The 25,046-nt window shown below is 34.1% G+C and overlaps 3 protein-coding genes across 3 annotated transcripts; all 3 read right to left on the bottom strand.

Annotated features, from left to right (window-relative positions):
- Window positions 1-7,347: 7,347 nt before the first annotated feature.
- On the bottom strand, window positions 7,348-9,019 carry LOC113778615 (zinc finger MYM-type protein 1-like). The gene is made up of 2 exons (XM_027324074.1): window positions 8,527-9,019; window positions 7,348-7,526 (listed from the first exon to the last, which is right to left on the bottom strand). Exons 1-2 carry the CDS (start codon window positions 8,821-8,823, stop codon window positions 7,497-7,499), a joined length of 327 nt encoding a protein of 108 aa, XP_027179875.1. The 5' UTR covers window positions 8,824-9,019; the 3' UTR covers window positions 7,348-7,496.
- Window positions 8,918-10,597, bottom strand: LOC113778614 (zinc finger MYM-type protein 1-like). Its single transcript, XM_027324072.1, has 2 exons — window positions 10,147-10,597; window positions 8,918-9,794 (listed from the first exon to the last, which is right to left on the bottom strand). The coding sequence occupies exon 2, from the start codon at window positions 9,763-9,765 to the stop codon at window positions 8,920-8,922; it is 846 nt and encodes a 281-aa protein (XP_027179873.1). The 5' UTR covers window positions 9,766-9,794; window positions 10,147-10,597; the 3' UTR covers window positions 8,918-8,919.
- A 5,116-nt stretch (window positions 10,598-15,713) lies between these two features.
- LOC113777467 (cytochrome P450 72A13-like) lies at window positions 15,714-17,937 on the bottom strand. The gene is made up of 5 exons (XM_027322558.1): window positions 17,661-17,937; window positions 17,317-17,540; window positions 16,934-17,178; window positions 16,422-16,803; window positions 15,714-16,139 (listed from the first exon to the last, which is right to left on the bottom strand). The coding sequence occupies exons 1-5, from the start codon at window positions 17,935-17,937 to the stop codon at window positions 15,714-15,716; spliced, it is 1,554 nt and encodes a 517-aa protein (XP_027178359.1).
- Between the last annotated feature and the right edge of the window lie 7,109 nt (window positions 17,938-25,046).

Below are 25,046 nucleotides of genomic sequence, written 5' to 3'. Positions count from 1 at the left end.
ACATTCTAGACCTGTTCAATTATATGGGTTTGAGATTTTAGAACAACTAAGAGATTTTAGAAATGAATTTGGAAAGGATCAACCAGTTTCTTCAGCTAAGAAAAGGAAAAGGAGGACTAAAGATAATAATGACTCTGAACAAAGTCCCATATGTAGGTATAATTGGAAAAGATTGAATATATTCTTTCAGTTACCGTATTGGGTGGATAATTTGCTTCCACATAATCTGGATATAATGCATATTGAGAAGAATTTCTTGGAGAATCTCTTGTGGACACTGTTGGGGATGGGCAAGACAAATGATGACATTAATGCTTGATATGATCTAAAAGAAATGGGGATAAGAAAGGCACTTCACCCACAATCTAAGGGTGACAAAGTGTTTCTTCCACCTGCATGCTTCACAATGAGCAAAGATGAAAAAGAAATTTTTTGTAATGTGCTAAAAACTGTCAAGGTCCCTGATGGTTATGCATCAAACATTTCGAGGTGTGTGAATATTAAAGAACGACAAATCTCTGGGTTAAAGAGTCATGATTGTCACATATTAATGCAACAATTGTTATCCATTGCTGTGAGAAGAATATTACCTAAACATGTTTGCAGAATTATCATTGAGTTACAAGATATATTTAGGCAATTATACTCGAAAGTGCTTACTGTAGTTGATTGTGAAACTTTGGAGGACCGTACTCCACTGGCCCTTTGTGAACTTGAGAAGATGTTTCCACCTCCATTTTTCAATATCATGAAGCATTTGCTTGTTCACTTGCCTGAAGAGGCGAAACTTGGTGGACCATTTCAATTTCGGTCTATGTATCCCATTGAGAGGTAAAAGATTATCAATTTAATCTATGTACATTGAAAAATCACCACCGATATTAATATAAATTCTATGCATAGATATCTATGTACTTTGAAAAATTATGTACGGAGTCGAAGTCACCCTGAAGGTTCAATAGCAGAGGGCTACTTGGCGGAAGAATGTATGACATTCTGTTCCATGTACTTGGACAATATTGAATCAAAGTTGAATCGCCCACCTAGGAACTATAAAGGTGAATATTTAAATAGACAGATTGGCCGTCCCTTAGGAAAATAAGAGGTCATCTATTTAGATGATGTTTCTTGGGTTCAAGCTCATCGTTATGTTCTTGGAAATCTTGAAACTGTTGATCCTTTTCGCAGGTAAGTTCACAGTTTATCAAACTTAATAAAAAACTCATGAATTATTGCTTTCATTAAAGTATTTAATGACTAATGTAGGGAGCATAAGCATTTGCTAAAACTGGAAAAACCACGCATGTCAAACTATGAAAGGGAGAAAATTCATAGTGAAACATTTTACAAGTGGTTTAAGAAGCATGTAAGTTTTAAATTCAGTAATGAATTTAATTGAGCTTCATTTTCATATATTTAATATTCTCTAGAGTTAACATACAATAACAGTTTTTGTTCAAAACTTGTAGGTTGAAGATTTGGAAAAATCTAATAGTTGCCATGATTATTATAAAGAAATTGCTTATTTGGCTGCTGGTCCTGATAAATGGGCAAAAAGCTATTCTGGTTATATTGTTAATGGTTTTCGTTTCCATACTAAGAAGAGTGAGATGAGAAGGCAAACTCAAAATAGTGGTGTATTTGTGAATGCTAGTGCCAATAGTTTCGCTAGTACAAAGGATAAGAACCCTATATCTGGAATTTTAGAATACTATGGGGTCTTAGTGGATATTGTTGAGTTGAGATACTCAAATGACATTAAATATGTGATGTTCAAGTGTGATTGGGTTGATAATGTCACTGGAATGAAACAAGATGAACACAACTTCACACTTGTTAACTTTGATCATATATTGTACAAGCAAAACACGAAGAATGATGAGCCTTTCATCCTTGCCTCTCAAGCACAGCAAACTTGGTATGTTTGGGATGCATTGGAACCTGAATGGAATATAGTTGTCAAGATGACCCCTCGAGATCTTTTCATTATTGATCCAGAAATTAACATATGTGAAGATATCCAGGATGAGCATTCTGCTTGGCAATATGTTAATAACAATAATTCTGAGGATAGTAATGTTTCATGGGTTAAGGAAGGTGTTGATGGAGTTATACTTGATGCACAAACTACAAAATCCAAGGCACACGTTGCTAAAGTTGATGATGGATTCTTCTCTGATGAGGATAATCTTGGGATTGGCAATACGATTGATGATACAAGTGATGATGATGATTTTTTTGATAAAGCCCAACAAGGAGACAAGGCTGATGATTGACTCTAATTTTGGAATATAATCCTAACATTTTGTTATATGAAGTTTAGAATGCCAATATTAGATGAAGTTATTGATTAGTATGAAAAATATTAATTGTGGGATCATTTTCACTGCCTTGGATGTCAATTTATAATTCCTTATGTTCATATTAGTCTCCTTGATAACCTGTATTCTACTTCTTTTTTTAGCAAGTTGGTAAGCAGAAAAAATTGATTTCTGGCCTTTATATTGGTGACTTTTTTGCGACGCAAGTTTTTGTCGCATGACATTGTGGACATTTTGTAGCGCATTTTTTGTGCCACAAGTAGAGCGGTGACACTCAAATTGGCGTCGCAAAGAGTGATGCAAATGCATGCGACATATTGAAAAATTGTGTCGTTTTCTTTTGTAACGGCTACTTTTGTGACACAATTTAATTCCATCGCATTTGTGCTGCAAAAACGTTTTCGCGGCAGTTTTTTGACTTTTTGCAGCACAATTCTGGCGTCGTGAAAAATCAGTTTTCTTGTAGTGTGATACAACATTAAGCATCAGGCGAAGGGGAATTAGTGGTGCTATTCTCCAAATACAGAGGACTAATTCACTTCACAAACTTGATGCTGGGAACATCTCAAGAATCTTCTGCCATGGTTAGGATTGGATTCATTCTTGCACAAAGGATTCTAATTTATACCCAAGATTTTCCCTTTTTTTAAGTTGTGAGCTTTATTTTTCTTTGTCGGGCATCTAAGTTTCTTTTGAACCCAAAGAATAGATATACAAATCTAGTGTATTGGCAAAGAAGGTAAAGTTTCCTTCCTCTTGTTTTATTTTTTACCCTCTCTTCTACTGATATGCAAATGCTATACTAGTGCATCGTGTGCACACTCCATATTTCCATTAGTTTTTTTTCTTACCAAGTTAACTATTACACTTGGGATAGATCAGGGGCGGAGCCAGAAAGAAATCTTAGTGGAGGCAAAAATAATACTAAATTTTTTTATTTACTCTTTTTCTAGTTTTTTCAGCAAAAAAATAAATAAATTCACCAACAAATACAAATGATACGTTTAATCCATGAAAAACGTAAAAAAATAAACTCAAAATTATTAATGTATTAATAATTTTATTTCAAAAGCAAACTAAACTATTTACAATTGCTCATGACGAGTTTTCAAATTTTGATAACGGTTTACAATTTTCTCATTTTGAACTTCACGAAGTATATTTTTCTCAATATAAGTAACTAAACAATCATTCATCCAAGTGTCTCCCCAAACAATCATTTAGCAGGTAATTCATCGAAGTTAATCCCCAAGCAATTTCTTTTATTGTCATTTTTTGCACTTTCATTATCCTTGGCTTCTTCTTTATTAGATGACTCTTTTTCCATTGATTTCCTCTTGAAATATCTCTCCATAGCTAAAGAAATTAAAATCAATATATAAGATACTGATCCAATTAAAATATTAAATGTACAATAAAATCTATCCAAAAACTATTTCACAATTTAAAGTTATTTGTTGATTACTAATTTAATATATCAAATCAATAATCACAACATATGAACCTAATCAAGTCAATTAGATAAAATCTCAAAAGAATCCATACAAGAATAATTTAAAAGTTAAAATATATGTCAAATGGCCCTCTATTCATCATTTCATTAACTCCAATATAAGAAACTAATCAAGGAAAATAAAAATAAATTATATATCCATAATCCATAAATGCACCATTTCACAAGTTAAAATATTTATCAAATAACCCATTTATTAGTTGTTACATTAACTAATCAGTTTTCAAATTTATTTAAAACAGTAATAGTCTCATGCTCTAGAAATATATTTGCAAACAAATTTAAAATAATAATAATAAGAAGTAATTGTTTAGAAGTTAGAACCTGATTTTGATGGTCAGATGGTCTTTTAAAATTGGTGGAAAGAATTGCAAATCAGTGGCAGAGTTGTAGATGGTCTCCCGATTGTGGCTCTGTTGGGGTATTGAGGGGAAAATAGGAAACCAGAAATTAGAGGACTCAATTGGGAATAAGAAACCAGAGGACTAAATGACGGGGAAAGGAAAACGGACTAAATGACGGAGGAAGAAAATTGGGAATAAGAAACCAGAGGACGAAATGACGGAGGAAGGAAAATAGGAACCAAGAAAGAGACGTCGGGTATGGAATAAGAATTAAGAAAGGTGGGAAGTGGCCAAGTGGGGTCAAAAAAAGTGGGACCAATAAATTGTGTATTAAGAAAGAGAACTGTCGGTGATTGTGGCCTGGGGTGAAAAATTGGAACATAGTAAATAAAATTTGGGAAGTGGCTAAGTGGAGGTATAGTCAAAACTAAGTTAAATATGTATATATATTATAAGGATTTAAGGGGGGCAGTGGGGGCCCGTTCCCCTAGTGCCCCCACCTTAAATCCGCCCCTGGGATAGATCAGAGAACTTAAGATCGATGAAATATATCTAAATCTAAAGTTTAGTAGTACAAAATACAATTTGAACACAGGTCAGCGAGTGCAAAATGAAATTAATCCTTTTTAATAATGTACGATTGCTACACTAGTATGTTGTCTGCATGGTCCTTACATCCCTTAGTTTTACGTATTGTGTGAACCGTTTGACTCAAATGAGACAGATCAGAGAGTTTAGAGTAAAAAGTAAAAATCGAATACAAGATAAGGGGTTCAATTAAAGTGGAATTAATCCAATATTTTTTGAATTTGTTCCGGTGGAGAAGGGAAAATTTTGAGGTGTTTAAATTTGTTTGGGTAGTGTTTGTGATAAATTTGTTTTGATCCATTTGATGGTTGAGAAGTCTTAAAAAGAAAAATCATAGATTGTATATGGCAGGCTATTCAAACCTTAATCACGCTAGGGAATTGAACTCCAACCTGATAGATTAGGATTCGATCTTGACTGTCAGATTTGAAGTAGAGAGAAGAAACACGATATAGTACTCATACAAACTTCCAGCATTTATTACAGAAGGAACGAACTGCTGTGATTTTTCTCCTTAAAGCTCCCATCAAAACAATAAAAGTCCTCTAATCGCCTCACATACCTGAGCAATAAGGCTTGAATTAGGTCTGGCTTAATGTAGCCAGTCCAAAGAAGCTAGAGATAATTTTAGTTACTAGATCGACATATTCTGATTCTAGACTTTTTGCACGATTAAATGAGCACCATGTTGAGGATTTATAGAGACTTTAACGATCGGGGCTTGGACATAGGATGGGGAGAGCTCAAAGGCTTAACTTCGTGGAATTAGTTTTTTTTTTTTTTTTTTTTACAACGATAATATTTATATGACCTAATCTATTTTATTCTTATAGGGAGAAGGAGCCCAAAAAGACTATGTAAGGAGCTAACAACGATAACATTTGTCGAATTAGTTGCCATCGCCATTATTTACTCCAAAAAATAGAACAATTCGGATGGATTTACAATATTTCATCAAATTCCTCAATCCAAATGAAGCCAATCAGAAATCTAAAGCTGATTTCTAAATGAATTGAATGCATCGAGAATTTAATCAACCTAGAGGCAGTGCAAATAATTATTGTACAAAAAAAATATACTTTCTCATTTCAGAAATCTTATCGTTTTTTGCTACCATAAATTTCTATATAATAAGCAACTTGTAGGCCTTCTACGATTACTTTTATTTAGACTCGTAACAACTCCACTGTTCTTAGCTAGCTCTGAAGTTACCATTGCCCTTGCTGCTACTCGTTGCCGCAGCAGCCATCCATTGTTGCCGCTGCTAAACTGCTGCCACTGCCATCAAGTATTCATCTATATCTTCATGACATACCAGAGCCATTGAACTTCAAGGTACTCTTTCTCCATTACTCAATGCGTCATTGATAAAACATACTATCTTGTGACTCACAATTCCATGATATTAAAATAATCATAGACAAATCTTCTTCTTCAAATTTGAATTTTGTGAAACCTTGTCTTGCATGCCCACCAATATTACGTGCCTGATGTGAAAAAAAAAGTATCACTCTTTTTTTTTTTTTGTGCTTTTTTAATGCTTCTTTTTATGAGGCAAATACCTAGGCCAATTTGTTGCTGCTATATTTTTTTTAATATTGCAACTAGTATTGACACCCTCTGTTTTGTAGGCACATTCATATAATTCACATAAGCCTTAAAATTTTGTCCCGATTTTGTGTTCAAATTATTTAGGGAAGCCAACTATTCCTTGGCTATTAGTCCTGTTGCAAATCCTTTCTCCACCGTCATTATTGCTTTCTTATTTTTATTTTTTTTATTTACTCCCACATTCAAAAGGAGGACCCTTAGCCAAAACCCAATGTTGTATGTTTGAAATTGGAAAAGATGCAACCGCAAACTTTTATAAAAGTCTCATCTTGGCCTCAAAAGTCGAATCACTCTCAAGGTTCAATGAAAAAAATCTTACTGAGGCTCGAGTAGTCCGTTTGTTTAAGATCAATGAGAGTGTCTCATCAAGAGTTGAAAACTCCATCGGTTCAAGCTTCAATAGAAGACCCACTATAGCTTTAGAAGCCCATTCACAAAACTTCAGTGAAGGTTTTGCCAAGACTTTGAGAAACCCATTCATTCAAGTTTAACAAGAGTCTCACGAAGGATTGAGAAGCATTCCATTTACATACAGCTTCAATGAAAACCTTATCACTGTTTAAGAAGTTTGTTCACTCCACCTAGATGATTTTGGGCCGGGTCACAGTTTTCAATCAATCTGTTTTAACCAGTTTTTCTCTTTTCTTGTATTTTTTGCGCATTGAAGCTAATAAAAGCAATGGTGATCTTCAACGAACACACCTCTCCAAGCAAAAAGTTTTGCTAATTGCCAATAGCCATAATAATTATGCTGATAAGGGGACACGATCAGTGGCGGAGCTAGGAATTAACTTTGGGGGGCGAGTCTATAGCAATGAAAGTAAAATATATTTACAAAAAAAATAATGTGAACATATATACCACAAGATTAGAAACAACCATATATAGAATGAAAATTACTTATACGCTTCACATATACAAAAATATTATCATATTTACAAATCTATTTGACTGTGTGGGACATATGAAATTGTGCACGACGACTTTTAATTTTATCAAAGTCATCAATGATTGAATTTATATCAAAAGTTCTAGCAATTTCTTTCTCAATATACATTATCATAGAGTTAGCAAGAAAGTCTTCATCCATCCTAGAACGCAAACAAGTCTTGATGATTTTCATAACAGAAAATGCATGCTCTGTTGTACCTGTTGAAACAGGAAGAGTCAAAATAAGACGAATCAATCTATCAATAAGAGTATAACACATTGACTTTCTTGTCTTTGCTAACACTTACCACAACTTCTGAAGTGATGACAAATTTTGAAATTGAGAATTACAGGAAAACTCAATCTGGAAAAGCTCTAATTCAGTTCTTAAGTGTAACTTCTCTTGATCTGTGAAGTCAGCTGAATAAAACTTGTTTGCAAGTTGACAAATTTGTTCAATATTGAAAGCCTGAAAATTATCTTTGGGGTGCAATGCTGAACTAAGAATAAGCAACTCTATTACATCTTCCTTAAACCTATTCTTCATTTCAAGTATTTGAGAATCAACCGTTGCCAAAAACACATCAATCCTGTAGTGATGTTCCATGGTAATTGGATTATTTTGTTTTCGAATTCTTCCTCGACCTGCTTTATAAATGACATTCATATCAGGCATCTCTATATTTCGTGCATCACAAAATGTCTTTACATTGGTGAACAATTCATTCCATCCATTATCTCTGTAACTTTGAAGTCGATCCTTTGTTACTGAAACCAATTTAAGGGCATTCAAAATATCTTGAGATTTGCATTATAAAGCTTGAGAAAGTACTTGTGCAAATCCTAAAATGTCCCTCATCATATGCATAACAAGAACAAAATCAAAGGATGTCATGAAATCGTAAACTCTGTCAGCTTCACTTCTTTGAGTTGATGTATTTCCATAATTGATAACATCAATTAGGACAGAGCAAATGTCTTCATATTCTGTGAATAAGCTACAGATAGAACTAAAATGAGACCCCCATCTTGTAGTCCCTGGCCGTTTTAAGGTACCAATCTGATTCTGACCCCTACCAGTCTCAAGTTCATCAATAGCAATCAATTCAGCAATTCTAGCAGCTCTAGCAACTCTAAGTTGGTCCACACGTTTGCAAGAAGATGAAATTAAATTTATAAGAAGAGATAAGTATGTAAATAATTGTTCCACAGGAATTACCTCTTGAGATGTTGGTACCAATGTTAATTCCAGTCGATGAGCAAAACAGTGAATATAATATGCATAGAGGCACTCCTGAATAAATAATGCTTGCAGTCCATTCCATTCTTCATGCATGTTACTAGCTCCATCATATCCTTGGCCACGAATGTTTTGCACACTAAGATTATGGCGAGAAAGGACATCACATATCTCCTTCTTCAAAGTCAAGGAATTGGTTTCGTGCACATGAACAATGTCAAAAAATCTCTCTCGAATATAGCCTTGCTTGTCCACAAATCTAATAACAATAGCCATTTGCTCTCTTTTTGATCTATCTTGAGCCTCATCAACAAGTATAAAAAATTTTGAATCACTAATCTCCTCTCAAATATACTTTTGTATCTTGCTCGACTAAATGGACAATATCTCCTTTTGGATCGCAGGAGAAGTATAAGATGCATTTCGAGGAGCATTATCGAGGACCACAACAGCCACTTTTTCATTATAAGAAGACACGTGCTTGATCAACTCAATAAAATTAGCTCGATTGTTAGAATCTAAACTTTCATCATGACCCCTAAAAGCCACCGCTTGAAATGCACACCATTTTGCAGCATCTATGGAAACTTGAAGTTGCAACCGATTTTTTGCAACCTGCTCAGAATTTTGCTTCTCAATAATTTTATCAAGATGTTGCAATGAGTTTCCCAAATCATGATAGCATTGCATTGCCACTTTGTGTGATGAGTTAGGATATTTTCCAATGTGATTTAAAAAAGCACAATTTTTTCCATCATTTACCTTCTTCCATGATCTAAATCCATTAGTTGTGAAGGCCATTGATCCAAAACGGTCCGTTGGCTTGGAAAAAAGTGAGCAAGGAAGACAAAAGGCAGCATTTTTTGTTGGAAAAAATTCCAACCAATCTGGAAACAATTTATACCAAGAGAAAAGGAAACGTCGGCCCTTCTTGTCAACAACCATTGATTCAATCGGAAGCTCAAGTTGGTATGGCCCAAACTTAATACATGCTCTCCGTACCTCATCCCTTTGATGCTCTAGATATTCCCAAATGGATTTTCGCTTTCCAGGATCACGTTCTATGGATGAAATATCAAACTCTAAAGATTCAGCTCTACAAAATTTCTTTGTTTGATGCTTAGGAGAAGAATCACGAAGAGGACAAGGAGTTTCACCACTTCCACTTGGTTCTAGACGTCTTTTCTTGAAAAAATAATCAATTGTACTATTAGCCATTACCACTATATTTGCAACAAAACAACAACCTGTAATCGAAATAAAATTGATTCAGAAATACTGGTTATGGCCTATAGAGATGGGAATTTGAGCAATGCAAAAGACTAGTTTCCCTAATTCCGTTACAAATTTGGTCATTCAGCCTGACTGAAAAGCCCGGCCATCACCCAAGGAAGCCAACAGGATCCTCAAAATAAAATTAGTATGAAAATTGGAAAAGGAAACCAGTCTCAGAATCAACTAAAATAAATGTTTATCACCCGAATTCAGAAGGCCAAGTACGAAAAACAATACAAGTCCCTCTCGAGCAATTCATCAAACAACTGGCGGGCAAACTTTTTACACCCACATTTCACTAAATAAATGCAATGTCAAACTAACCTGGTAAATGGTAATAGCTTGAAATTCCTGCGACATTGTATCCCCAGAAACGGCTTCACCAGCGGGAGAGAATTAAAGGAGTCTGTCCGTAGGTTATTCTTCTGTGTAATCTTTTCTTTGCGCGGTAGGGAGGAAGTAGTATAATATGCTGCTAGTAGATAGCAGTGAAAGATACCAAGTGTACAGCAGCAAACTAGACAGAGTTGCTCTGCGTTTTTTAAGCACTTCAAAACTTGACGAGGAATTTGATGACTTGCAGATTCAAATTGCCATGTTATTATTAGCAGAGCAATGAGGCCTTCATAAAATGCATGTACATCTCTACCACAACAGAAAAATCCGAGGAGGTGGGCACTGGCCAGTGGGTGTTTCCTTTGCCTTTGGGTTTTGATTTCTTGTCTGTAGCCAGTTGTTGATGTGACTCCTTACCATTTTTCACTCGAAAGCCTCCCTTTTAGCTTAGCTTAGCTTCTAACTATGGACAGACACGAAGCAAACAAGTAATCCCACCAAACATATTATTGTTTGGGCCTTGGTGGGCAAAGTGAATTTTTTAATCAATTTTTGGAGGGGCAAAACATAATAATAAACTTTTTTTACTTAGAAATTTTTTTTTTAACAATTGGAGGGGGGCGGTTGCCCCCGGCCCCCCTTCCGTCCGCCCCTGGACACGATTGTAGGTCCATACCCACGCATGGCATCTATACTAGGAAATACCTAGTCACAATTATCTTGAATTAGAGGACTAGTCAGCAGAAGTTTCTCAATGTGACAATACAAAAGTCCATTCCTAGAAGTCTCACCAAAGTGACCATCTTGGCTAACTTCCTTTCAAACTCTTGACAACTAAATTATTGTCGGCACATTGGAGCATTCTTTTTAAAACTCAATTATGAATTAGCTACACCAAAAAATGTTAGGAGTGGTTAGTAGATGTCCTTCGAAGAAACAAGGTAATTCGTGAAATTGTGTTATAATATGTTTCACTTTTCACGTATGATCAGTGTTTTTAAAATCAAAATGGATTGATTGGTTTAATTAATTGAACTGAAAATTGGCCGTGATATCATTCCAATTGTATACTAAAGCCAGAAATAATGATTCACCCGATCTTTCTCTTTTTAGTTATGATTAGCACTTTTAAAATTAAACTAAATTTGCTAGTTCAACCGATTGAATCAAGAACCGGATACCGGTCCAATTGTATATTAAAGCCATATGGCATCATTAAGTCTTTCACATTTCACATATGATCAGATCAGTGTTTTTAAAATCGAACCAGTAATTCATTAAGTCTTTCACATTTCACATATGATCAATGTTTTTAAAACCGAATTGGATTAGCTAGTTCAACTGGAACTAGCATGACACTGATAACCCCTTAAAAATAAAAAGGTGAAAGCTTATACTGGCATCCAACTTCGAATTTAGGATCTTTTGCATAGAGTTCACACAAATAGCCATTGCACTATTACAATTTCCATAAAACTAAACGATATATCACTTTCTGACATCTACGAAAGTAATGAAAATTCAAAATAAGAAACTTTCAATGACCAAAAGCAAACTCAATTCCTCAAAGCCCCCAAGTCAGCATCTTCTCTTTTTCTCTTCACTCTGCAATCCCCATTTTCCCTCTAAAGCAATCCCACTCCTTCGATTTCAGATTTCCATGGCTAATATATTCAGTCTCCTCTATAAACTATTCTTCAATCTCCATTCTCTTATTTATGATCATTCTCCACTCTCGTCTTTTTTACAGACACACTTTTTTCAATCTCCACATTTTCTCGTCAATCATTTGAAGTTTTCTTTCTTTCTTGGGTGCATATTGAGTGTTTTTTTTCTTGGTTTGAAATTCTTAATTGTTTTTTTTTATGAGGCACTGTTTTTTTTTTCCGGGTGGTTTGAACTTTTTTTGGAAAAAAATCATTCAAAACAACCCTCACATTTCGTCAAATGAATTTTTTCATCTTTCAGTTTTAAAATAATAAATTTATGTTCCTTACAAAATCAAGTTGATAAAATTTGGTACCGACCTAATTTTTTGATTATTTTTTACCGTGAATCCATTACATGACCCACACAAAATCATTTTTCTTTAGCGATAAAAGGCTAGATCTTATTTGTAATCAAACAAATGACTTGATCTATATTTATTTTTGCCCCTAAAAAAAGTAAGATTTGACTCAAATCATATTCATTTTACTTTCAAAAAATGGATCTGGCCCAATGTACATTCATTTTTGCCGTGAAAAAAAAGTAGGATTTGACTTTTTTGCACATAAAAAATAACTACATGTAGGTCATGCAATGATTTTAGGCTAAGAAATGGGAAAAATTTTAGATTGGGTCCAAATTTTACTAAAATTAACATTTTAAAAGTGATTGATGAAAAAAATCATTTGATGAAATGTGATGGAAGCTTTGAGTGATTTTTCCTCTTTTTCTTGAATTGTGATTTTTTTCTTGTTTGAAGTCTTTTGTTTGTGGTAGTTAGAAGAAATTATAGTGGTCAATATTTACTCTTTTTTCATTTTTCATGGCATGGAGAATGTTTTTAGGATATGTAAAATTTTTTTAGAAGATATTATTTTTTTGGGTTAATACCACTTTGTCCCCCCAAACCTTGGACGATTACCTACTTCAGTCCCTAAACTTCAAAATGGGACACTTAAGTCCCTAAACTTATAAATACCTCTCACTTAAGGAAAATTGTTAACAAATCCTGAATGCCGTTGGTGGTCGAAGTGTCCCATTTTTTGAGGGTTTAGTGATTTAAGTATCCCATTTTATAAGTTTAGGGATTTAAGTGGGAGGTATTTATAAGTTTAGGGACTTAAGTGTCCCATTTTGAAATTTAGGGACTAAAGTGGGTAATCGTCCAAAGTTTGGGGGGACAAAGTGGAATTAACCCTTTTTTTTTTTCAATTTATACGCTCAAAATTGTTAAGTTTAAGTTTTATATGCTGATGATGAGGATAAAATGAAAAAAATTGGGGGCTGGGAAAAAGTTTTATACGCATCGGTCATTGCTGGTCATCACTAATGATGATTTTCAGAATTTCTTTTGTATTTTTGCTAGGAATAAGAAAAGTGAACTGATAATCCGTTCAATTGAACCGATTGAACTGAGAAAATCGAAAACCAGTAATAACTCAATCATAGATAGGAATTCTATCATCATCCAAGTGTCTGGGAGATATAACGCCCAAAGACAATTACACAGCATACCTTGGCAAGAGAATTGTACATTTCTCTCTTTTGGGATCCTAAGAGGTTGGGAAGACTTTCAATCAACGAAAATATTTTTATAACTTACTTTATCCTGTTTAGAGGAGGGGGAACTAACTTATGAAAGGAAGCCACAGAAGCGGCAAGCCACGAATAGTGAATTCTTGACCTCCCCCACAATTAAAACTTAAGATGTTGGTGATGACCAACAGATTAAATGGATGTTAGCTGAGAGGACTTTCAATCGATAGACCGCATTCATGAGAAAGTTATTCCATGTGTCATTGAACTAACAGGTGTTAAATTTCAAAAGTCAAGTCACATCCCTAAGGTTGTAATTATCCGTTTGTATCCTTCCACTATCTTGAATGTGGAGAAACGAACAAATCCAGAGTTCCCTTAATCAATGGACTAACTTTTGATTTAATGGAAAGTGAAAGTTTTCAAAACCACAACAAAAAAAGGGTAAAAAAAAGCATCACATTCTCAAGAAAGATTGGACGTCTACTCAAATTTTCAGACCAAGATGATAGCAACTTTAATGCCGTTGAAGTCAAGACTCATTTGTAAGTAGAACTATCAATGGGTGAGTCAGCGGGAACTTGTGAGGAGAACTATCTATGAGCGTATTAGGTTTGAAGTAAATGTGTTTCGAGTTTGAATTTTATTAGATTCAAACTTGATATAGGTTCACCCATTTAATCTACATTTATATATATAATTACATATTATATTCATATTTTAATATATATATATCTAAATATATAATACTAATATTTTATACTTATGAGTTATGTGTCAAAATATATTAATACATATAAAAATATTAAATATACAAAATTATGCCAAAAGATTCAGAAGGACGAATCTTAATACGAGCAAATTGAGAACTTTTGAAATATGTAGTGACTATTTATCATATTTTATTACTATTTTTCATGTATTTTGAACTAATTGGATATATTATTATTAGAAAATTCTTGATTTATAAACTTTTTAATGAATTGTTACTGGTTTGTGTATAGTTTTAATGTTATGGTCTTGTGGATATTAAATTAGCTTTAGAACGTAATAGTTATAATAATTTTATTAAAAAATTAAAAAATAATAAATGAATTTGAATTAAATCCGAATTAGACTCATAATCCAAATATTTTATGAGTCAAGTATGAGATTCATATTTATCATTTCAAAACTCATAACCCCAAACTCATATGAATCGAATCTAGACTTATTAAAGCCAGACTCAATTGGTGATTGACAAGCCTACTTGTGAGAAGAAACCTACCTAGCAGCATTAATATCATGTTGGGTATGCATCTTTTGTTGTAGACATGATATAAATGCCGCTTGGTTAGCCTGCAATTTGCAAGACAATTTTTTCAAACAAGTCATGTAAATAATAGGGAAAATGACATGTTTCATCCCTCACATTTCACAAAAATATTCTTTTCGTCCCTCACTTTTAAAATGAAGCAATTTCATCCCTGACATTTAAAAATTAAAGCTATTACATCCCTGAACCTAATTTTCAATCTGAATCAAACCATCCAATAATCCAATAATAAATTTCGGAGATAGAATTGATAGGTCACTCGGTCAATTTCATCATATTCACATGACATTTATCAAACCAAAAAAATAAATATTATAACATAAAGGCCATTATTTGTTTTGGAATAGTCGGGTTTTTCTTTTGGGTAAATCTTTTCATGCATCGTTAGTATATTCGTTTGCGAGTCGAAATGTGTATCATAAATACAAAATTTGGTGTTTAAATTTAAATTGAAACGATATGGTAGGTACATAAAACTATCAGTGTATACAATGACAATGTAGGAATTCAAGTTGAGTAATATTCAAGTTGAGTTAACCAAGTGATCTACCAATTATACCTCCAAAATTTGTAATCAGGTTGATAGGTGGTTTGATTCAGATTGAAAATTGGGTTCAAGGATGTAATAGCTTTAATTTTTAAATGTCAGGGACGAAATTGCTTCATTTTAAAAGTGAGGGACGAAAAGAATATTTTTGTAAAATGTAAGGGATGAAACAGGTCATTTTCCCTAAATAATAACACTCTTTCAAAATCGTACAAGAGGCATTCAAATAAAGACACAGGATATAGCACTCACACAAACTTCAATGTTTATTAAAGAACGAACTGTTGTAATCTTTCTCCTTAATGCCGTCATCAAGACAATGAAAGTCCATTAATCTCCTTACATACTTGGACAATAATGCTTGAACCCAGGCATTTATTAGGTCTAGCTTAATGTAGCCTGTTCAAAGAAGCTAGAGATAATTTTAGTCACTAGATGGACATCCTTTTTCTAGAGTTTGCGCAAGATTAAATGAACACCATATTGAGGATTTGTAGTGATACGATTAATCGGTGCATGGACATAGGATGGAGAGAGCTCAAGGGCAAAACTTCGTAGAATTAGCGACATCGCCATTTTTGCCTCCAAGAGTACAAAGTTATCCCCAATGCAGACTCGTACCCCCAAGGTGAAGGGGAAGTAGGCGCCTTGGGCTTTTGTTGCCCTTGATATCCCCTCGGCGAATCTCTCTGGCTTGAATTCCAGAACATCATCACCCCAGTATTCAGGGTCATAGTGGACCAATACTTGTGGCATTTGAAATTCCACTCCTTCTGGAATGAAATCCTCCCCAAGTGTTGTGTCTTCAGCACTAACTCTTGAGACCTCGGGTACTAGGCAATATAATCGTAGAACCTCGTTCAAGATCATTGTTACCTGCAAACGAGTGGAGTATGATGAATGGCTAGAAAAAATGACTACACATAACGAATTAATCATTGCAAAGTTTCATGAGAGTATTTCTCACAAGTGTCCAAAATCTTGTTAAAACTCTGGGATTCTAGGATTCAGCTAATTCTTAGGATCGAATACTCATTGTATTCAAGTGATCAGGACAGTTTGTTGACGTCTTCAAGAATATAAAGCATGCAGTATTATGAGTTGTGTTTTGTATGATGAAGATTGAAGAACCTGAGTGGAATAGATTTACAGTCTTACAGTTTTTAGGCCGTTTAGACCATCATAGGTCGGCATTTTGTCCCCAAAAACTTGAAAAATTTCTTCCCTAGCACGTTGCTGCCAATCAGGGAATCTACTCAGGAGGAACATCGTCCACACAATCAGGTTTGTGCCGGTTTCCTGCCCGCCAAAAAAGAACAGTCTGCTCTCAGTTATGACATCTTGATCAGTCAGTACCTCGCCTTTGTTGTTGCCCTTTAGCGCATTCAAGTTGGATTCCACCAATATACCCAAGAAGTCATCACCAGATGCTTCTCCTGCTATTATTGCCTTTCTCTTTTGGTCAATGATTACTTGTACTCTACCTCTTAGTTCTCTGTCCAATGCTCTTAACCTACTGTTTCTCTTGGTTGGCAGAAACCTTGAACCAGCAAATTGAACAACACAATTATATTTACCCAACAGAAAAAAAAAAGAAAAGATAATGATCGAGTGCAAATTATAATGGATCTGCTTTTAACAAATTGGTCAGCAGCGATGTTGAATTTTACCTCAATCCTGGAATGTAAGTTGAACTAATGGCGTCCATAGTAAGGGCGGCAATTTCGTTGATTATCTCCAGGATTCTTTGTGCTTCTGCAAACCTAGTCCCAAAGAGTGTTCTTGAGAGCATCTCTCCTGTTAAATCCTTAATTTCTCGCCACACTTCCACCTCCATTGAACCCTTCCCGGATACCATACTCTCCCATCTGCTCAACATCTCCACGCAGCTGATATGAAATGCAGGCAGCATAAGCTAAAAAGCAGGACAAAAAACGATAATCGTTAGAGCTCTTTGAACATAATTCGGCTAATAACAAGCAATTAATCACACTTGAAATTGTTGGTTATGATCAAGCATGCATCAAGCATAAATGTTCAATAGTATGAAAACCTTTAATTTCTCAACGTGGAAAGCACGGCCGAGGATCCTTCTGCGCTTGACCCATGGCTCCCCTTCTAAGGCGCCGAGTCCAGAGAAAAGGATTCTGGCAATTGGATCATAATTTTGGAAATTTTTGTGAAACACGCTGTACCTATTCATGACTTCTTTGATTAGTTCTGGATCTGTCACAATCACTCTTGGAAATCTTCCATTCCAATAGAAACATTTTTTTCCTGCAAATGCATGAGTTCAAGACTATTTTTTTCCCATTCATGAAGTAAAAATAAATAAATAAGTAAAATTAAAACTAAAAAATAATAAGTTCATGGTGTTTCATATCTCAGATTACAAACCGTGAGTTTGGACAGTGTTGATAAGATGGGGCATGGTGCGTTTTACTATATTTTCATTAAGTCCAATAGGCTTGGATACAGCTTCCCCGATCAACTTTTTCTCATACGGGTCTCCTCGGAGCCTATAGGGACTGCCTTTGTAGCCTTGTTTCCTGAGACATTTCTCAAGCCTCTTTGGCTTCAACCAATACATCTCCAACAAATTATAAAAGCAGTAAATGACATAGCCTAACAATCCCAGGACGGGAACAAGCATGTAGCTCGTGGAAACTTCCATTCTCCTTGTTTCAGCAAGGACGGGGGACTATTTTAGCTTGCTTTCGTGGGTGAGAAAGCAAAAAAGATGTATTGAAAAGGTGACGAAGAGGGAAAGTGGAAGCAAAGATGGATGAATTTGCTTATGGCTATGGGACTACTTATAGATGTGTCTCAGTGAACCAAGAATCCTGAGTTTTACAAATCTACAAGCCTAATATTTTGTGCAAAGAAATTAAAGAAATAAATTAACAAATAAAATAAGAAGTGTTGTTCGTAATTTTCTAATGAAAAGATAAAATAGCACTACTTCACTTTGTTGGTCAAATATTATAGTTGGCACATCTTGATTTTCAAGTCTGCTATTGGCATTTTGGAGACTAATTCTCGATGAAGTAAGAAATATTATTTATTTTCAAGTCTGCTATTCGCCGTTTAGACCAAAAATTTATTTTTAAAAAAGTCTGCTATTGGCATTATGGAGACTAATTCTTGATGGAGGAAGACATGCTGTCCTAGCTTGGGGTAAGATGGATTTGGTTCATCTCCGGTGAATTCCCTCTCTATTTTTCGTAGTGCACACATAGATGCATGACACGTATCTTCATTTATTAACAAAGATTACTGAATTTTTCTTTAAAACCTCTCGCGCCCACCCCTAACTGTCAGACATGATATTTAAATCCTGAATTTCGTAGCAGAAAAGAACTTAAAAGTCATTTCCCGACCATTGACCATATGATTGGAGAATTTGCTTGTAAATATGTAAATAATATATCTTCTTGTAGCTGATCTGTTCACCTCTTTGTACAAACATTTTTGTTCAATCTTTTGCTTAAAAAAGGTGGCAAGAATGCGTACAAAATTCACAAGACAATTAACTCATAGTCATTGAAACAAATTAAAAGAAAATTTTAACACGTGCATGCACGTGATAACCCTCACCCTACAATGGAAGACCCTAATTTAAAGAGGGAATGCAGTTATTCCCTAAATACACGAGATAACCATGTGAGGCATTCCAATTCATTGACGCAGCCAGTGGTCATATTTTAAAACAAGGGATAATATCAGAAACCTCCCTTGAGGTTTCTCTTAATATCACTTGGCACTCTTGAAATTTTAGAAACATCACTTACCTCCCCTAATAATTGTACAAAGACTATATTAACCCTCACTTGACACATAATTCACAACATATCAAATAAATGGAGCTCAAAAATTAAAAATAAGAAACGAAAGTCACTTTCTTCTTTTTTTTCCTTTTCTCTATCCTACTCTCTTACTCATATTTTATGGATGACCATGCAATATTTTATTTGTAAATTATAATAAATTAAATTTTGTTTATCTTTTACTTTTTATGACTGTGATAAAGTAGGGTGTGATTTATTTGCTTATTTTGAGTTGATTTTAATAAATTGGTACAATTTAATGGTTTGAGCAAGGTTTGAGAAGATGTTTGACAGGTCGTCAGCCTGTGCAATAATAAAACCTGCTCAAACTAAAAGTAATTTCTGTAGACAGCGGTAAGCAGGGTCGAATCCACAGGGACTGGGAGTAATTGTTTCTTTTCAAACTCACAGTGATAAAGGCGGGTGTTTTTGTGGATAGGTGGTTAAAAATAATTAAACAATCCAACTAAAAATAAATAATTAACTAGCACAAGTTTAGCAAGAATTAAATCAAGAATAAATAAATTCTAGCCAAGGACGCAACTACTCTGGCACAGTCCAATCATCCGATCATTGATGCAAGAGATGTTCATTTAATGCATTAATAGGCTAGTTATAGTCTTGCGACCAATTCTTCCTTAAATTATTGATAACCAAGGTACGACCGTTGATTACCCCTAATCAGCTAATACTCCTAGGTACGACCATAGGAAGTAATTTTCCAATTGCATTAATAACTAGAAAAACCTAGCCCTAATCAATAACACGCTACGAGGGTTATTTAAATTAGATTGCACGCTCCCCTAATGTGTAAACACACCAGTTGCCACTAATATTAATCAATCAAACAATTACGGATTTAATTGACTAAATTGGCACGAGATTAATATATCACATTGAACATCGGGCCCTTGACATCCAATTAATAAAATAATCCCATGAAAATTCAAGCAGACAACGTGCAAATATTAATAAATTAAGGAACACGTGAAAACTAATTAGATCTCACAGATTTTCGGGACTGTGCCGTCGAGTTGCCCCTTGACTAGATGGAAGGCTTAGCCACGCCGCATAATGAAATCACCACACGAATTAATAAATTGCAAAGGCATTGCGTTTTCTATTGGGAAGTAAGGAATAAAAGGTGTTTTTCCCGTTGGGGAATATTGTCGAACACCTGGCGTGTGTCAGAGGCCAGTCAGGAGAAGAAAAGAAAAACTGAAGACTAGGCTAAAAACTAAACTAAAAGAAAAACTAAAAACTAGAGATGTCTTCTTTTTCTACGTTATCCCTATTTAAGGAACAAAGGAAAGATAGACTAAAGCTATCTAGGTGGTCCCCACACATGTGGGCAAAGCCTCCAAAGTACTTTTTCTTCCAAGTCCCTCTACGTTGCTTTCTTTGAAGAGCCCAAATGACTTCTAGCTTTGTGGTCCCCACCAATCCAAGACCTCAGGATTGAAGCCCTTAGAAGTCTCCATATTCTCCATAAAGTCCCTCCTTTTTGGTAGTTTTCTGCTTCATTCCTGAAATTAAGTCCAGATACCAAATATGAGTAAATATCAGCAATTAACACAATATTTGTCAGGGATAGAAGGGGAAATCAATAATAAAATTACTAACAAATTACCCCCTATCAATGTTGGAAAAAATATAAATTTATAAGAAATTGATTTTGAGCATATAGAATTAAATTGATGCAAGTGTATTTCGATTAAATATATTTTTTATTTTTTAAATTTATATTTTTATGGGGTATGGTATTGTGATGTGATAGTACTACAAGAGATTCTTTTTGAGGTGATGGTTTTTTTTAAATAAACAAAGTGGTTTAGAAATATTTTTATTTAGCAAGCGTAAGTCCAGTTTAGGATTTTTAAAAATTATGTTACACACATAACAAAAGTAAGGGAGGTAAGTGATATTTTTCAAACTTTAGGGGTGCCAAGTGATATTAAAAGAAACCTTAGAGGAGGTTTCTGATATTATCCCTTCCATAGGTCGGATGAAATTGCTTGTCCCTAGGAGAGAGAGTGAGAGACTCCTCAGCCTGTCTCAAAAAATGCTCGGGACTGTAACCCCACAATTCCTTAATTCCATTAAAGGGTTTAGTTGTGCTATTAACATCTAACAAATATAAAAGAGCCAGATATTTATCTATTTAAAGAAAGCATCTTTTGGTTGGTGTAGTCCACGTTCTAAATTTCTAATAAGAAGATGGAATACATATGGCTGCTGATTATGTGTAACTATCGGAAACAAACATGCTAGCACACATTGAATTTTTTTTTTTTTTTTTACCTATGTTGATCGATTTATTATTCTGCTACTCAAAATACTTTTCAAAATCTTTTGAACTAACTCCAGTTTTGCACCCTTAAACTTGTACCACTTCTTCACTTTACACGTTAAGCTTCAATTTTGGACACTTTGCACCCTAAACTCTCAATTTTGGACACTTTGCAAACTCTCAAATTTGTCCCATTTAATTCCAATCAGTGACAATGTTAGCAAAATTAAGAAAATAAAGGATGGTGTAGATTAATGACAATATTTTTTTTTGTTCTAGTTATGACCCCTTGACTCTATTTTATTACTTTGAGGATGTTGTCATTGATTTCTATGATCTCAATTATGAATATTATTAACAAAATTAACGACATAAAAAGCAATGTAAATTAATGACACTGTATAGTTTTATTCTAGTTGTGATATCTTGACTTCTTTTGATCACTTTCAATACATCATCGTTGATTTGTAGGGGATGCTTAACGCCAATAATTTTGCTAATGTTAACATTGATTGGAGTTAAATACGACAAACTTGCAAACTTAGGGTGCAAAATTGTCCAATTGAGAGTTAAAAATACAAAATATTCAAAATTGAAGTTTAGAGTGTAAAGTGAAAACGTGATATAAGTTTAGAGGTGCGAAGTGGAGTTAGTCCAAATCTTTTATGGGTCTTTGCTCATTTTAACCATCCAACATCTGCAACGATCAGCCTGTAAAGCTACCTGATTTTGCTGATCGCTACATTTTCCGACACCTTTCAATGGATTTGCCATCTTTTTTCCTTTCCAAGGTTACGTATAGGAATAAGTATTCCAAAAATAGTAATACAAACAAGCACTAGCTTTTTTATCTTCCCACCTGACTTCTGGGCAAATGATTTTCATCCAGAGGAGTACTATCTCAACGTTTTCTCAATCAACCTTTGTCAACATTCTTTTTTTCAGCAATCCTTATTTAGGTCTAGTCCTCAGTTTCTCTGTTGTCCGTTAATACTCCAAGTCCTTATAGCTGCATTGATTGTTCATTTTTGGATGTTGCAATTCAATTCCCCTCACATGTTTGTCTGTTGAAATCAATTTTCATTCCTAGTTTTTTTTTTTGGTAGACTAGGAATGAAAATTAACCTAGCGTCTACCACATGATCACTCATTTTTTTTTTACATTTCAGGACATTTTTTTGTCCCGACTTATTTTAAAGTTTACCCTTTAAATGACCTCTCAATCTGCCACCGGCCTATCCCTTTAATAGAATATATCCTTATCTCGATTTCGTGAGACATATGCTATCTTCCTATTGCATGTACCTTTCTATGCCATCTTCAGTCTTTTTCTATGTAAATTTCAGTCTTTCGATCTGTGCGCTAAAGTCCACCATTTTTTATTTAATAACAAAAAGTATGGACATGGATAGTTCAGGATTAAAGAAAGGATATATGCTACATCTAAAATTTAAAATAAGCCAAATTGTGGAAAGGCCACACAGCATTTAAGATACATAAAATTATACTTGGTGAGGTACCATGAATCAAGTCCAATGGAAGGATATGCAATGTCTGAGTTAATTTCACTTTGCATCTTTTAACTATATCCGAATTACTACTTTGGTCCCTAAATTTTAAAGTGAGGAACTTTAGTTTCTAAAGTATAAATTTGTTCCTAGGGATGGCAACGGGTCCCCCGCCCCCCGCCCTGTTGCCTATTAATTCCCCCCGACCCCCGCCCTGCTTCCCCCGCGGGATTAATAAAATTTTCCTCGCGGGGTTAATAAAATTTTATTATAGTTAAATTTTAATAAATAATCAAGTACTAAAATATCAACACATCATCAAGTTATTATTTATTGTAATTTTACAATTAAAACTTCAATCAAACAAAAGTTATTTGAATACAATCCAACATGATGAAATATATACAACTAAAATAGTCAAGTTTTCACTTTTGATACAAATACAATCACTAATTCATTATTGTGTTTGTGCTTTTTTTTTGAGAAAAAAGTGTTATTCTATTAAGTGTAATTAGAAATTTAGTATAAATGTATTAGTAAATTTAGTATAACTAATTAATAAATTCTATTAGTAGACATGTCTAATTATTCATATAATTGATAGTATCAATTATATTACATACACTAATATACATTATATAATACATCTAACTAATAATATCATTATCATAAGTTTATAACTAATTAAATTACATATTATATATAAATATATATATTTATTTATATATATATACTTTTTTTTTGCTGGTGGTGGGGCGGGGGATGGGGCGGGGGTATACTTCCCCGCCCCCTGCCCCGTTTCTAAACGGGGGGAAAAAATTCACCCCGCCCCCGCCCCGAGAGCCCCCCACGGAGCGGTTGCCCGCAAGCACTCACCTCCATTGCCATCCCTATTTGTTCCTCTTAAGTAAAATCATTGATGGAAATGGGAAAGATTTTATACTTTAGTGGGGTCCTATTTTATACTCTAGGACTAATGTGAAATAGATTTTTATACTTTAGCGACTAACATGTGACATATTATATACTTTAAGAATTAAAGCGACATAGATTTTATTCTTTAAGGATAAAAGTGCCCCATCTGGTAAGTTTAGCAACCATAAAAATTTGGGTATAGTTGAAGAGTGCAGAGTAAAATAAACACTGCAATATCTAGTTGGTTGTAACCATGCATTTGTTAGTTCTAACTTTTCTACCCAAGCATTGAGACAAAAGAACTAAAAGACTAAATTTTATAAAATTTAATATACTTATTATAAGACAAGCATAGCTGGCTTTTGCTAAAAAAAAATGCATGCAAAATCAATTTATTTGAAGAATAAAAGATTTAGAAATTTTTTTTTAGTTTACAGAATAAGAAATTTGAAAAGAAACTAATTTGAGGGTCAGTCTATTAAGTTGTTTAATGAATGAAAAAGTTTTAAGTACATTATTTGAGAACTTGTTAAAATCATAACTTACATGGGCATGATTTTGATTCATAATAAGTTGCAAAGGAAATAGATTCGAATAGAAAAAAAACATAATAATTACTAGAGAAATTTTAAAAAAAAAGAATGATTAAGTAGACAACATAAATATATTAGTATAAATAATATTCTAAAGTTATGGCATGAAATGATGAAAAAGTAAAAGTTTTCAAATATAGAAGTGAAAATAAACAACTAAATCAAGTAATAGGAGTTAAAAAAATGGAAAGATGTGAGTAATTGTAGAATTTCTAAGCCATGTAGATAAAAAGAAATTATGTTATATTAGAAACAGTTAGAAATGGAAACCTGGAGATTGATTGGTAAATGATAAAGAAAGACATTAAAGCAAAACCTATATAAAGTAAGGAATTATTTAATTGATTGAGATTTACTGAAATTGATTGTTACCAAAAAAAGGAAAACATCAGATAACATAAATCCTAATTATGTCTACATCATAGCAAGGATGTTTGCTTGGCATCACCTAGAGCTATTTAATTCAACAACCTATATACATGTAACTATTGAGTAGAGGTGGCAATTTGTCCCAAGTCCCAATGGGTTACCCATGCCCATGGAGACTTTGGGCGGGATGGGTATTGAATTTTGATATTGGGTTTAAAATGGGACAAATCCCAATTGTACCCATTAATTGATGGGAATACTTGGAAAATACTTGGGTACCC

This window comes from Coffea eugenioides, chromosome 7, assembly GCF_003713205.1.
Source record: "Coffea eugenioides isolate CCC68of chromosome 7, Ceug_1.0, whole genome shotgun sequence".
In the NCBI taxonomy this organism is placed as follows: Eukaryota; Viridiplantae; Streptophyta; class Magnoliopsida; order Gentianales; family Rubiaceae; genus Coffea; species Coffea eugenioides.
This window is presented reverse-complemented; position numbering and strand designations above follow the sequence as displayed.